At 32.5% G+C, this 15,189-nt stretch overlaps 1 protein-coding gene across 2 annotated transcripts; it reads left to right on the forward strand.

Moving 5' to 3' along the window:
• The first annotated feature begins 11,702 nt into the window (after nt 1–11,702).
• LOC122010051 (delta-1-pyrroline-5-carboxylate synthase-like) lies at nt 11,703–14,490 on the forward strand. 2 transcript variants are annotated; one of them, XM_042566424.1, is made up of 5 exons: nt 11,703–12,240; nt 12,793–12,879; nt 13,351–13,416; nt 13,492–13,567; nt 14,267–14,490. In XM_042566424.1, the coding sequence occupies exons 1-5, from the start codon at nt 11,965–11,967 to the stop codon at nt 14,311–14,313; spliced, it is 552 nt and encodes a 183-aa protein (XP_042422358.1). In that variant the 5' UTR covers nt 11,703–11,964; the 3' UTR covers nt 14,314–14,490. The 2 variants fall into 2 exon arrangements, with proteins under 2 accessions (XP_042422358.1, XP_042422359.1); XM_042566425.1 differs by lacking the exon at nt 12,793–12,879.
• Nucleotides 14,491–15,189: the final 699 nt, after the last annotated feature.

The following is a 15,189-nucleotide window of genomic DNA, read 5'->3' on the forward strand; positions in this document are numbered from 1 at the left end:
AGCTCCAAGGGATACTAAAAACAAAGCCTCCTATCTCTCCTTCTTCTCTAAGCAAAATCCAGCCACCAAGCTTTCTTCAAGAGGATGATGCCACGGCCAATTGAGAGGAAGAATAGGGGAAGAGGAGAAAAGAAATTCGGCCACACCAAGGAAGAGAGGAGAAGAGAAGAATAGAATAGAGTTCTTAGCCATGAAGGCACCCCTACCCCCTCTTTTATAATCCTTGGTCTTGGCAAATAAGGAAAATTTAAATAAAAAACTTCCTTATTACTTTTCCATGAAAAGAAAAATTTAATTAATTAAAACTTATTTCCTTTTCTTAAAACAATATGGTCGGCCACCTCATAATCCCAAACAAAGGAAGTTTTAACAAGAATTAAAACTTTCTAATTTGTTTCTAGAAATTTTAAAATAAATATTTCTCTAATAATTTATTCCTTCATGGTTGGTTATAAAAGGAAATATATAAATTAAAATTTCTCTATTAAACCATGTGGATGATTTCCAAAAAGGAAAGTTATTTTTAAAATTAAAATCTCCTTACAATCTACAAATAAGGAAAAATATCAAACCTTTTCTAAATCTTTTGTAAAAATTTATAAAAGGAAATATTTAATTTTAAACTCTCTTTTTAAATCATGAACATGGTTACAAAAAAGGAAAGTTTTATCAAAATTAAAATCTTCCTTTCAATCTGCAAATAAGGAAAGATATCAAATCTTTTCTCAATCTTTTGTAGAAAGCTATAAAAGGAAAGATTTAAATTTTAAACTCTCTTTTAAAACCATGAAATCCACATAAAAAAAATTTAAAAATAAAAATCCTTTTAATTTTCTTAGGGTCGGCCACACCATGCTTGGGCTCCAAGCATTGGCCGACCACATACTTGTCTCATCCTATTGGTTTTGGCCGACCCCTAGCTTGGGTTCCAAGTTAGCTTGGCCGGCCCCATTAGGATGAGTATAAAGGTGGGTATAGGTGGGTATAATACTTTATAAATAAGAGGCTACGATAGGGACCGAGAGGAGGAATTGGTTTTGGTCTTCCGATGAAATTAAGCTTCCCGTGTTCGCCCCGAACACCCAACTTAATTTCATCAATAATAATTCATACTACTAAAGAATTATTATTGAACTACTGTACCAATTCCAAATTACGTTTTGGGCTCCTTCTTATTATGAGTGTGTTAATCTCTCTGTGTTTAATATGTCGAATGTTCACTAATTAAATGAGTTATTGACAACTAACTTTAATTAATTTCTTAGTCCAAGAGTAGTACCACTCAACCTTATTGTCATGTCGGACTAAGTCCACCTGCAGGGTTTAACATGACAATCCTTATGAGCTCCTCTTGAGGGCATTATCAACCTAGATTACTAGGACACAGTTTCCTTCTATAATCAACAACACACACTATAAGTAATATCATTTCCCAACTTATCGAGCCTATTGATTTATCGAGCTAAATTTTACCCTTTGATAAGTCAAAGAAATAAATACTAAATATATGTGCTTGTTATTATATTAGGATTAAGAGCACACACTTCCATAATAACTAAGGTCTTGTTCTTTTATTAAGTCAGTATAAAAAGAACTTACCTTAAATGGTCCTACTCAATACACTTAGAGTGTACTAGTGTAATTTATTAGCCAAGATAAACTAATACCTAATTACACTACGACTATTCCAACGGTTTATTCCTTTCCATCTTAGTTGTGAGCTACTGTTTATAATTCATAAAGAACCGATAACATAATCTTCCGTGTGTGACACCACACACCATGTTATCTACAATATAAATTAATTGAACAACTACATTTAGCATATAAATGTAGATATTGACCAATATGATTCTTATTTTTAAGTAAATATTTATACAAAAGCTAGGCTTTTAGTATACATTCCAACAAAATATATATATATATATATATATATATATATATATCTCTGGACTCAAATCCATTAACATCCCATTAATGACTAATGGTAAATATGTTCTATATATATTATTCCACATCCAATAATAAAAAAATCAGTAGTTAAAACATCAAATTAAACCACTTTAATAGGTTCTTCTACGATGTCACGTCTGTTATTAATTAACATGTCAGCACACCTAATAGATGACTCAAATCTAACAAAACTAAATCGCCAAAATTTTCATAAAACACTTTGAATCTTCTACTTCCAAGCTTATTGATGAATACAATGATCCAACTTGGAGAAGCCCAACTTGCTGAGGTGATTCACTAAAAAAAAGTTCATTTAAAAATTCATCGCAAAAAAAAAAAAAAATACGACGAACTCGGTGACGAAAACATGTTCATCACGAATAATTCATCGCCAAACTCTATGAAAAAAATGTAAATCCGTCACTAATTTTACGATGATTTTTTTCATCATAAAATTTGTTACAATTTTACAACTTAAACAAAATACATTACATAATTCACCAAATGCAAATTTACGACGAAAATAGTTTTTCATCCAAGATTTGACGATGAATCTCATTTTCGTCGCAAATTTGCAACGAAAATGGATTCGTCGCCAAATCTATGATGAATATATTTCATTACAAATTTACAACGAATCCCATTTTTGTCGCAAATTTTCAACGAAAATGGATTCGTCGTAAATTTAGCAATTAATCCATTTTCATTGCAAATATGCGATGAAAATGAGATTCATCGTAGATTTACGATGCACAGTGATTTAAGATAATTTGGTGATGAAAATTTTACGCCGCCAAATTTGTAGCAAAACGCTAGTTTTTTTGCCCATAAGGTGCCCATTTTTGTATTTTATCATGTATACATAATACAACACTTCCTATCCACAATATACACATCTATTTCCAAACCTGTTAATAACATACACATCCAATACATCATAATTTCATGATTATACACATCCTAGTTAACATTCTAAACCAAATTTAAATACAAGTCACAAATCAAATATATAAGAAGTCATACAACAAGTCAAAACAAACATATCAAATCCATACAAGTCATATTCATATACAAGTCATCAATCCCAAAAATATCTAACATTCTCCAAGTTGTTGCAACAAGTCATCACGGTAGGATCTCTCAAAGAATTGTATATAACAAGTTAGGACTCATAAACAAATCATCTCAACTAACAAATATTCATTTCACTTGTAAATCAAAACAAAAATCAAACCAAAGCATGAGTTCCGAAAGCTTATCTAACCAAGTAAGTAGACAAAATAAATATTATGTACATACAAATGAAATTCATTATATAAATACAAAACAGAGGTTTTATAATTCAAGGGAGGCACCAAATTAGTTGGAACTTCAAGAACATAACCTATCCACTTGGATAATCAGGGCTAGATAGGAAAAAGATAATTTGGTTATTGCCCAACATAGTATCATGGTGGAGCGAGATGATAGTATGTTAGGGAAACTTATTTTAGGAAGTCAAGCAGAGTAAGACATATCCTACTCAGTCTACTTAGCTAAGTGAAACTAACCGAAGTTATCTCATCATATCCTAAACTAGTTAAATCAAGATTTTTCAATAGGAAGGTTAAATGTACAATTTCTTAAAAAGACTTTATTTAGAAGTGGTCGTTGCTCTCATACCAATTGTAGGAATGAAAAGCGCTAGAGGAGGGTGGGGGTGGGTAGTGAATAGAGCGCATCACTTTTTCATTTTTTTCATAAAATGAGAGTTAAAGCAACGGAAATAAAGAAACGAAAAAATAATACACAAGTTGGTTTTACTTGGTTCGAAGTCTTCAACGACTTCTACTCTAAGACCCGCACTCATTGAGTACTTTGGTTGGACAATTCAATATAAGCTTGAAGATTACAATAATGTATGGAATTGAAGTACAAATAAAAATAGTTATACCGATGACTTTGTGTTGAAGCTTGGGTGTAGTCGTCTAAGTAGCATTTCGGCGTCATAGAGCAGTTTTCAAATCAGTATGAAAGTTCTAGCAATTGATGATCTGATGTTGCTGTACGAAACTTCTTTTATAGGCCTTTCTAGACACCTAGACCACCTCGGGCACCTCCACCGAAGCATATCCAATCCAATTTTGTCATTGAATTTATCCACTTACAGGCGCCTAGACCACTCCTGGGTGCCTGAATCGCAGACATGGCTGCACCTTGGTGAAGCTCTATCCATGTCGCCTCTATCCATTCCTGGACACCTGGATCCCTTCCAAACATCTAGAAGTTGATGTAGGATAGCCAACCAGCGCTTGCCAACTCATTTGCTTGCAAAGCTAGATTTGGGCAATTCCAAGCGCTTGAATCATATCTGGTTGCTTGGATATCCGGGCGCTTGGATCCCTTCCGGGCACATGGAATGCTCTAACTCCATCTTTGATTTCTTGTATCATAGAGTTAGCAAAATATACAGAATATTAAATATAAGTATTAAAACATTTAAACAGTCTCGAGACTGTCCAACCCTGATTTTGGATTTCATTGAAACCCTAGGTCAGATCGATGCTACTGTTCCCTCAACGGGGAATGCGTCCTCACTGGATCTCTCTGATCCAATGCTTACCTCTAGTTACCAATTGCAGACTTACTTGACTTTGATCTCTTAATCCATCAGGTCTTCCTGCTAGATGCCCCATCTAGACTTCAGCTAGTTGCCATGTCCTTCAGATCTAATTGGATTTCCTTCCAAATATCAACTTATTTGGGTTTCCTGCTAGTATCATATCCTCTAGACCTGATGACACTTCAGCTTGGTGTTAGGTCCCATCAAGTCTTTTAGTCCTGCATACTTGGTAAACAAATTAGAACATATAACATCTAACTTTAATCTTTTATCATTCATAACAACCTGAATTTGATTATTAGTGCTAACTGCACTAACAATCACATCCCAATGAAAATATCCCATACACAAACATATCAAATCATTCTTCTTTCTTGGCAAACACTTCTTTCTCCTTCCATTATTCTCTTTTAGTAAACAAACAAACAAAAGTATCATTTTCTAACAAGATAGAAAATCCTATAAACTAACACAAATCTTAATATGTAAAGACTTACTTCCACCGACATGAATTTTCAATTTCCACCACCTTTCTTGGTCGAACCAACCCTATTTGAAACAAATTAAGAAGGGTTCATAATTAAATAAAAAATGTTCAGAAATACTAATTCTGAGACAAATAACATTCATACATGACAAAATCATGAAGAATCATCACCACTACCATCATCATCATCGTTGTCACCATCATCAGCAAAACTGAGAGAAATCTGACTTAGAGTGGAGCTTAATTGAAGATGTTGCATTATGAGGCCCTATTGTCGGCACATTTCCCTCATTTCCTCATCCCTTTGCAATATTATCCTCTTCAAATTACTAACCTCTTCAGTCAAGTTATTTATTTGTGCCCTCATTGTTGGTGGGGAGAAAAAAAGATGTACCAGCAATTCTATGAGTTATAACTTAAAGAACTCATTCTCAATATTCTCCCCCCTTCGGTTTCCTACTCGCCTCCAGCCATAAACTCATAGAATTACCAAGAGAGGACTTAGATTCGTCAGTATCATCACTAGCTCATCATATTTCTCTTGTATTATCAATAGAAAAACTAAAATAAAATTACAATAATAATATTTTAAAAATAGATATACATAACTAATAGAATCTATGTTATAAATTAAAATCAAAGATTAATCCAAATCTTAATTACTTTATCTCTATCCCCGCTCCAAGTCTTGTCTATTTTTTGAAATGTGTAGGTGAAAGTGTCTATGAGCACGGGCTCCTTCCTGATTTCCTTGGTCTAAAAAAAATATTGTTAGAAATAATGAATTATCTAAAATAGATTAAAAAATTAGTGGGAGAGTTAAAAAATTACCAATCTATGTGTATACTCATCAATATTGATAGAGCTTCCCGTATATGTCGCAAACTAGTCTCCAGAATTATAAAGTTTGATTTAATCTATTATGTTAACTCTTTTGTTTGCTCTCCTCAATTATCCAAAAATTGAAGATCCTAGTTCAATTTTTATCGAAGATGCAAGGTGGCTTTTTTCTCCTAGCCTTTGCATGATTAAGTACATGCCAGATGTGATTCCTACATTTTTTCTTAAAAAATCTTTTTATTTCCACCTCTTCACTCAATTCCTAATTGAATGTCCACTGGAATAGAAAAAAATAATTGATTATATATTCACTTTAATTTTATATATAAACTAAAAGAGATATACCTTAAACTCGTTCCACCAGAACTCTTTAGTGGGTTATGGAGTGCTTGTATTTATCATTGAAAACCCTGCCCAATGATTATTCACTATTTTATTAATATTGTAAATAAATTGTATAGAATTTAAAAATGTACCAGAAATTAAAAAATAATATTAAATAATTAAGATAGTTAAAAAAATATTAACATAATACTTACGAATCTCCCAATGGGACGATAAGCTTTTGAGTGTGTAATCTCAGCGGCTGAGTTTTTGGTGAAAGGAACATGCTTCTATCTTGGAGAATGTACTAGCAACGGTGAATATAAAGGTGCCGGCGAAGGTGCATGGGAAGTTCTTGCACCTGAAGGGGGGCGTAGATCCAGTGCCAGGTGATGAAGTAGACTGATCAAGAATACTCCATTTATGCCCACCACGTCGAGACTGTCAACCAAAATTGTTAGGATAAAGTAATTAAAAATTAGATGCATAATAAAGAATATGAAAAAACTTACCATATTTATGAGTAGATCAGAGAGTGCTTGAAACAAAATCATAGATATCACTTCTAATGACATATAGGAAAAAAATATAATACATTAATAGATATAATATATAAATTTAAGAATGAGACAGACTTATTGTTATGAGCTTTGTTAATTTATAGATTAAAACTAAATTTACTCATAAATAACTCATTATCATATATGAAAATAGAATATCATAGTTTTTGTTATATTAAGATAACAAAATGTACCCATCATTAGATATTGAAAATCGTTTTATTTTCTTCATATCATGATTATCTCGTACCAAAATATTTGGTATACACACAAATCATACCGATACCATACTGAATTTTTGGTATACCAAATTTTCAGTATGATTAAATTTTATACCATTTAGTGTAAAATTTTGGTATGGTAGGGTATACCAAAAATTTTGATATAAATATTATAGTTATACCGATACCTAAAATTTTGTTACGGTATTATATCATACTAAAATTTTTAATATAATATTAAATCGGTATGGTTCAGTATATTTCGATATGGTATGCTTCAGTAATTTTTGGTGTACTAAAATTTTGATATTTTTTCCACCCCTACCCATTATCATAAATCAAAGTACTCATTGTCGTCGTCGTCATCATCATCATCATCATTCTCATAAATTTTACTTGCATTCAAATTTATCACTACTTCGCTGGGATCTCGTAAAATTATAATAATATATTTTTTGCTTTGAAATGTGTTTGTAACTTTCTCTTGTTGATATGCAATGTCTTTCTAATATTCCTCATTTTTTTCCATACTTTCATTTTATAAACAACCCATCAATCAATCTTGTCATGTTTCAAATTAGGATATAAAGAATAGAATACTTGAATCATTTATTGTGCTAGAACAAATGATTCATATCTCTTATATAATCCCTTATGATTTATTTTAACCAAATTATACCGTGGATGCACCTTCATGCCTCTGACAGGGTTAAATCAGTGACACATAAATAATATAAATTACATTTCTAGGCCAGGGTATTCTACCTTAATAATTTCATCCAACAAACCATAAAAATCATTGCTTGCACCTCCATCATTGGATGATTGAACACATATCCACTGTTCATTGTAGTTTTTCCCATTCCATATTCTTGAGTATGAAGATTATATCCATTTATAAAATATGCTAACCAAATGTGTACTAACACTTTTCGACTCCATGACAGATGGAATGATAATTCTTGCTCAAGATGAGCTTGATTATCATAAACCTAAAGTCAAATAAATATGTTTAAAAGTCAGCATATGTGTAAACTAAATTTAGATTGTCTACTTACATATGATTTGAACTATGGTATAAATTATTCTTCATAGAAATGATCAAATTCTTGTGTCAATATTTCAGAATATAAGTTTTAGAAAATACTACATAACATAAATAATTAATGACATAGGAAATACAAAAAATAGGAAATATATACTAACTCGTAATATGATAATACTTCTGGATAATTCAGTAAAATATATGTCTAGGCTACATGTCATTCTTGACCAGTTATGTATCACTCTTACATGGTCCACTTGGTCGATTAAGATAGATAAATATTGAGAATGAGTTCAAATTGGGACTACTAGGACTCTCATCATTTCTTCTTGCTTTCCACCTTTTGCTCTGAATGTGAGGCTCAAAAATAATATATAAAAGTTGCTACTTCCTCCACAAAGTATGCATTAACAATAGAGGCTTCAACTCTTGTCTTATTTTTTTACTTTTTTCTTTAAATGATATAGGAATCTAATTATAATAAAATAAATTGTATTAGATATTAATATATAATATATATTTTTAATTTTTATGCATGAATAATGAAGTATAGAAGATGAAAATTTTATCTTTCAAATGGATACATCTATTGAAAATGGATTGAACCTCCAACTTTGGCCTGATATGGAAAGTGAACCAAAAGATGTTCCATGAAATAAAAAAATGACGGTGGAAAGATCCTTTCTAAATTACACATAATGATTAGAATGTCTCTCTAATGTCTCCATATGTGAATGTCTCAAAACTATTGAGTAAATATCATGAAGGAAAATATTTAACTCTGTAAGGACACCCCATATAAAATTTTATAAAAGTTCCTTAAAATCAATTGGAGTGACCCCTTCCATAAATATGTGATAATCATGACTTTTTAAACCAATCAATTTGCATTCCTTCAAATCGACACATCTACCAAGATTATAGACATAACCATATGGAAATCTTAATGATTTCATCCATTCACAGATAACATGTCTTTGATTTTTATTCAATATATAAACTGCCTTTGACTTTGGTCCCCTACTACTTTCATCGATATTAAGAATGAGTCTTTTACAAAAGAGTCACATGTCTTTTCTTGCATTCATATTATCTTTTATTTTTTCAATGATATCCATTATTGTATTTATCAGATTATCAAAGACATTCTTCTTAATATGCATTACATTAAGATTATGATGAATCAAATGACTCTTTCAATACAGTAAATCCCAAAATATACTCTGTCTAGTCCATTTATGTATACTTCTATATTCATTTATTGTATCATGTGGCTCTTCAATAACAAATGAAAAGTTAACCACTCTGTATTGGTGCTGAAAGCACCAAATAATCATACCTAATTTTGATATTAGCAATGAGTTCAAAGTTATGGTGTATTATAATCTAATAAGGATGACTAAGTGTGTAAGTAGTTGACTAGATACTAGGCAAGGTAAAAGTACTTGTGGAAACTAGACAAAGGGAAAGTTCTAGTTGTGGCTAGGCAAGGAACTCTTGGTCTGTGGGACTCCACAAAGAAGTCCTAGTCGAGGGGACTGGCAGAAGACTTGGTAGATTGAGGATGTCGAGTATAAGTCCTAGGGATCGAGAACACTAGACGGAAAGCTCTGGGGGTTGAGGACACTAGATAGAAGTCTAGAAGGGTTGATGACTGGATGTTTAGAAGGAAGTCATGAAGATCAAGATCGGATGCTGAGCAAAAGTCCAAATATGTCTGGAGGACCAGATGTTTGGCAAACAAGTAATCTCTTCTAAGAGAAGTGGAAGAGGATGCGTTCCCTGAGAAGGAACAGTAGGGGTTGGTCTGACCTAGGATTTCACTAGAAACCCAAAAGTTAAGACTAGACAGTCCAAAGATTGTTAAACTATTTCATGTTTAATATTATATACTTATTGTGCTAACTCTGTGATACAAGTATAAGTTTTCTGGACCAAGGTGATCTAGGTGCCTAGAAGGGATCCAGGCACTTGGGACAGGATAAAGCCTCAAGCGATGAAGTTTCATCTAATCAATGCCATGTCAGCACTTGAGGCGTCTGGAAGGGATTCATGCATCTGGATGTGGATAATCTGCGATGTAAGTAGAACGGATGGGCTTCGATTGAGGTGAATGGAAGGGATCCAACAACATGGAAAGGCATATAAAAGAGGGGTTTAACCAAAACCTAATATACACTATTCTCTACAATATTCATACTCATGTGCTGCTCTAAAGCCGCCATTACGACACCAAAATGCTGCTCCAACAATCAATGCTCAAGCTACTATCCTAATATGTTGTCGATATAAATTCCAATTGTTTCATTTCTTCTGTACTCAATTTTTGTAATTCTGTAAACTCTTAGTAGATTTCCCAATGAAGGCACTTAGTGAGTGCATACCTTAGACTAATAGTGTCTAGCTGTGAACCAAGTAAAAATAAAGTTGTTAGCATTGTGTTTTTTATTTACGTTGCACACTCTCAAGTTTCTTCAAAAAAGTGAAAAGTGAGGCACACTATTCACCCCCTCTAGAGCTCATCTTCCATCCTACACTCTGTACAAATCTGTTCACATGTTAATCTCAATAATGAAAGTGTTCTTGCAATTCTATTCTTAGTTAATTCATCTTTATTTCTTCTAAAATTATGATTTTGCAGTAAAAATTATCTATGATAATCGAAATAACTCGACTTCTTCCTATGTTTCAATTTGATTGACATCCTAAGATCCCAGTGGTACTCCATTCTGATAGCATGTCATAAGTCAAAAAGTCATTTATGGTCTAAAAAAGAGTAGCCTTCATTACAAATATCTGATTAGTATGAATATCATATGTAGGAAAACCTTCATTCTATAGTTGTTTTAGCTTTGCAATCTGTGATTGCATATAAACATCTATTAACTTTTTTAGATTTTATGGGCCATGCATAACCAATGTTAAAAAATATATATGGTGTTTTTATGTGCATTCCAGGTTGAAGATTATGCATAGTTAAGATAGTTGGCCAACTAGAATAATTTCTTCCTGATTTTTCAAATGGAGTAAATCCATCAACACAGAGATCTAACCTAATATTTTTAGTGTCCTTCGTAAATTTAGGATATCACTGCAAGAAATTTAGAATTCAACCACACTCAATAGACAATGATTTTTTGAAAAATCGTTGTCTTTTTCTATTTAATAATTGTTTTATTAAAAACTGTTGTTGTTAGCCATTTGTTTTTAAAAAAGATAACGATTTTTTAAAAATCGTTATCTTATGTTTGTTAAAGACAACTATTTTTTAAAATTGTTACCTATAAACTTATTTTTTGAATATAAGACAATAGTTTTAAGCAACAATTGTCTATTAACATTGTTTACATGATAATACACAATGGTTTTATTAAACTATTATCTATGGCCTATGTTGTTTGGTCTATTAAACTGTTATTTGCATTAAACAGATCTAAAAGTCTCTAGCTGTCCATTCAAAAGATGGGAGAAGTATAGCCCCCAGGGGCTGGATCAGTTGGTAAGTGGCTGAGATGTTGTATCATGACGCAATGGTTCGAGTGTCGACGGTTGCAATGTGGGATAATATCCCCGTCTGTCGGCTTAAAGCCTCGAACCCCAGCCACTTGTCAACCCAGCATTCACCCTGATTAACCCTCCTCCTACATCATCGTGGGGCAGGCGTAGGGGGCCGTCGGGGCGGCGGATTCCGCCTTTTGTATCAAAAGATGGGAGAAGTATAGGAGCATGGCCAATCACGTTTTCTTCTTTTCATCGCCCGATGCGATGCCACCACACTTCCACCCCTTCTTCCTTCATCGGCCGAGGACTACCATCTCCACCGTCACAACCATTAGCCGGTCTCCTCATCCCAATGGCACCCTCAACCGATTGGAAGAGGTTCTCTCCACCGAATACATCACGGGTGGCCCTCTTCTCCGATCGGATCTGAGATGATAGGAGGGACGCAATGGCCCTGCCAGATCTCATTTCATCTTCACGTTTGTCGCCAGTCATTTCTGTTGGAGGACTTAGATTCGAGTCTTCTTCACATAGCCACCACTGGAGTTCTCTCCCAGATTCGGGAGCCATCTCCTCCATTCCACAGCCCTCTCCCAATTGGGAGAGGAGTCACCACCATCATCTCGTCTCCAGCCTTCCTTCCTAGCTCCAACACAGACCCTTATAAGTTCCAGATAGCAGATTCATCTCATGCATCCATCCGGATCGTAACATCTCTTCCTTGACAAGTTTTGATTTGGTTGTTCATTGTGTTGCTTTGTTTCATTAGGTTGTTGGTTGATCTCCATATTTGATTGATTGTAGTAGATCTAATGTTTCATGCCTGTGATGTCATGTATTAAGTTTGAATCGTTTGACGCTTGCCAAGTGTTCGATAAATTTTCCCCAAACACTACTTGAAGTTGATTTGATCCGGATACTTTGATGAGTTGATCACTTGAATGAATTCATGTTTGAATGTGTGTAATTGATTTGGTTCCCATGATTAGGATTTCATGTAGTGAGTTTTAATTGGATGACGTTTTCAAGATGTTCGATGGAATGTTTTCCTTAAGTAATTAGACTTTAGTTTGGTAATTCCTTTAGTTAGTTGTTTGCATTGCTTGTTAGTGTTAAATCCATTATGTTTGTGCCCTTTCTTTGAATGCAATTAGGATAAATTATGTTAGGTTACATTACATGCTATAGGTTTGTTGCTTCGATTTAAATCTATGTCGTTGCTTTTATTGCACTATATTGATTATTTTTTGACTCAATAGATAGTGGCATTAGTAATTCGAAGTGGGAATGGTATGCTTCTGAAAGGAGGAAAACAAGCTAGGTGTTCAAACATAATTCTTCACAAGGTTTTAATTAATTTCATATATTCATATAAATATTGTTGCTTGTCTCTCTACCCTGCCTTTAAAAATATAATAAAGATTTATATTGTTTTAGGTAATTATTGTAGCCATTCCTGATACGGTTGGTGAAAAACTTATCGTGTTTATGAATTCAAAATAGTATATTCTAGATTTTCTTAAGGAGAGGATAAAAATTTGACGATGAATATACTTTAAAAGTTGTTAACACTTAGATTGGTATTCTATGCACCAGTTTGATAATGTAATAGATATTGTGATTCCAAGAGGAAACAATAGACTGGTTTCTTAGATAAAAAGCTCCACGAAAATTCCTATTCTTGGTACAAGTCTGTGCATGTATTTTTGTTACTCTTTTTACCTTGTAGTTACAAAGAAATGGAGATTCATGTCATATGATTTATTATATTGTATATATATGGAATTTACCATGTTTTTGTTGATAAATTTGTGAAGATGGAAATGACGAGGCACATCATAGTGGTCTCAAAGTTGGATTATCTAGCTACCTATAATGCAATGGTAATTCATGTTTACTTTATTTTTTTACCAATGCTACAAGTACATTATCACTAATTACACGTTTCTTTTCTTTAGGAAACACTTCTCATTCACCATGATTTATCAAACAACCACAGTTTCGAGGAGCTTGTTCTAGAACTTAAACATGAAGGTACTTTATTTCTTCACCGAACTACCCTATTAAATCGAAATCATTTTATCTAATTGTAGGATTATTATATTGATATTTTAGGTAGTACTAGTGAAATGAGTTGATTGATGTTGTTATGAATTATTATATGTATATTTTTTCACTTACATTGTATGTTTTACATTAAGGAAGCTTTGAGAGATATATTGATTGCATTTGCAAATTTGAACACTAGAATAATACATGTGTAAGGGATTAATGAAATCTTAGCAAGGAATGAATAAAACACGGTAATATCGGTTTCTTGCTTTCTATTTTTTTTCAGCTTTTCTACAAAAATAAGCACACTTAAGTACCTTGAAAATATTTGTGTAGCTTGCACGGTATTTATATTTCCATCAACCCATTTGATATGTCTACGTCCATTTTCTAAGCTAGTGTTGCTACATACATTTTATATGAAGTTTATGTTTCTTTTATTGAGGGACTTTCTGTTGTTGCTACTTAGATTTTCTAAAGTAGTAGTCCTTTATTGATGTTTGTAGTTATTAAACTTAGAATCTTATTCATGGTTTTGCACTTTTCATGCAATGTGTTGAAACTAAAGAGGGGCTGAAAATTTGTGAAAACTTAAGAGGTTACGCTAGCAATACTTTATGTCAATCGGTTAGGTATACAATTATGGTTTCTAATTTGTAATATATATTTTTATTTGAGTAGGAGTCCTCAAGGGTACTGGGAAGAACATCAGAAAGCCAAAAAAATAGAGACTTTAGCAGGTTAAGGAGCAATAAGAGCTACAATGCTGCCTCTTCATTGGCATCTAAACAGAAAAATCTCATGTTGTTGTGTTGTTCTACCTTTGTTTTATTAGTGTTGTTACTTGTCATTATGTTGATTGCTTATAATTTTTTTTTAGAATACTGTAAATATTATTTTCAAACGTTGACAAATTGTATATTAAATTTTATTTTTGAATTTGTATTTTAAATGATTTATAATACTTGAAAATTTTATATTGATTTTTTTTTGTTTTTATATGAAAAAAGACAATGATTTTTCACTGTTGTAAAACTACTGTCTTTGCCTTCAAAAACAATGATTTTTAACTATTATCTTTGAGCACCCCTTTAGCAACATGACTTTTAACAAAAGTTTTAAAGGGACGATGACAACGATAAAAAAAATTATTGTTGTTAGGTTTTTTTTCTTGTAGTGTATGTTTTATCAAAAATTTTCCACATCTCTCCATCTAATGGATGTCACATTAGCCTCTTTTTTATTTGATGATTTATATGCCAAGTCATGTGTTTAGTAGTGACATTTGATGCATAAGACCTTTGTAACCTAGGAGTTAAAAGAAAATAAAAGAACTAAGCGTATAATTTACGTTGTTGCTGACTTCTTCTAATGCTCTTGTACCTAACTTGATTATATAATTTACAAGCATTTGTATCTCCATCATGTCCCCAATATAGCATACAACCATCTTTGCAAACATCAATTCTTTCCATTGGAAGATCTAATTTTTTCATAAGTTTTTTCATAATATAAAAATCATTGAGTATTATGTGATCATGTGACAATACCTCTCTAATAACTTGAACAAAATTATTAAAATAATCTTGCAACATATTATACTC

Source organism: Zingiber officinale, chromosome 8A (genome assembly GCF_018446385.1).
Source record: "Zingiber officinale cultivar Zhangliang chromosome 8A, Zo_v1.1, whole genome shotgun sequence".
Classification (NCBI taxonomy): domain Eukaryota; kingdom Viridiplantae; phylum Streptophyta; class Magnoliopsida; order Zingiberales; family Zingiberaceae; genus Zingiber; species Zingiber officinale.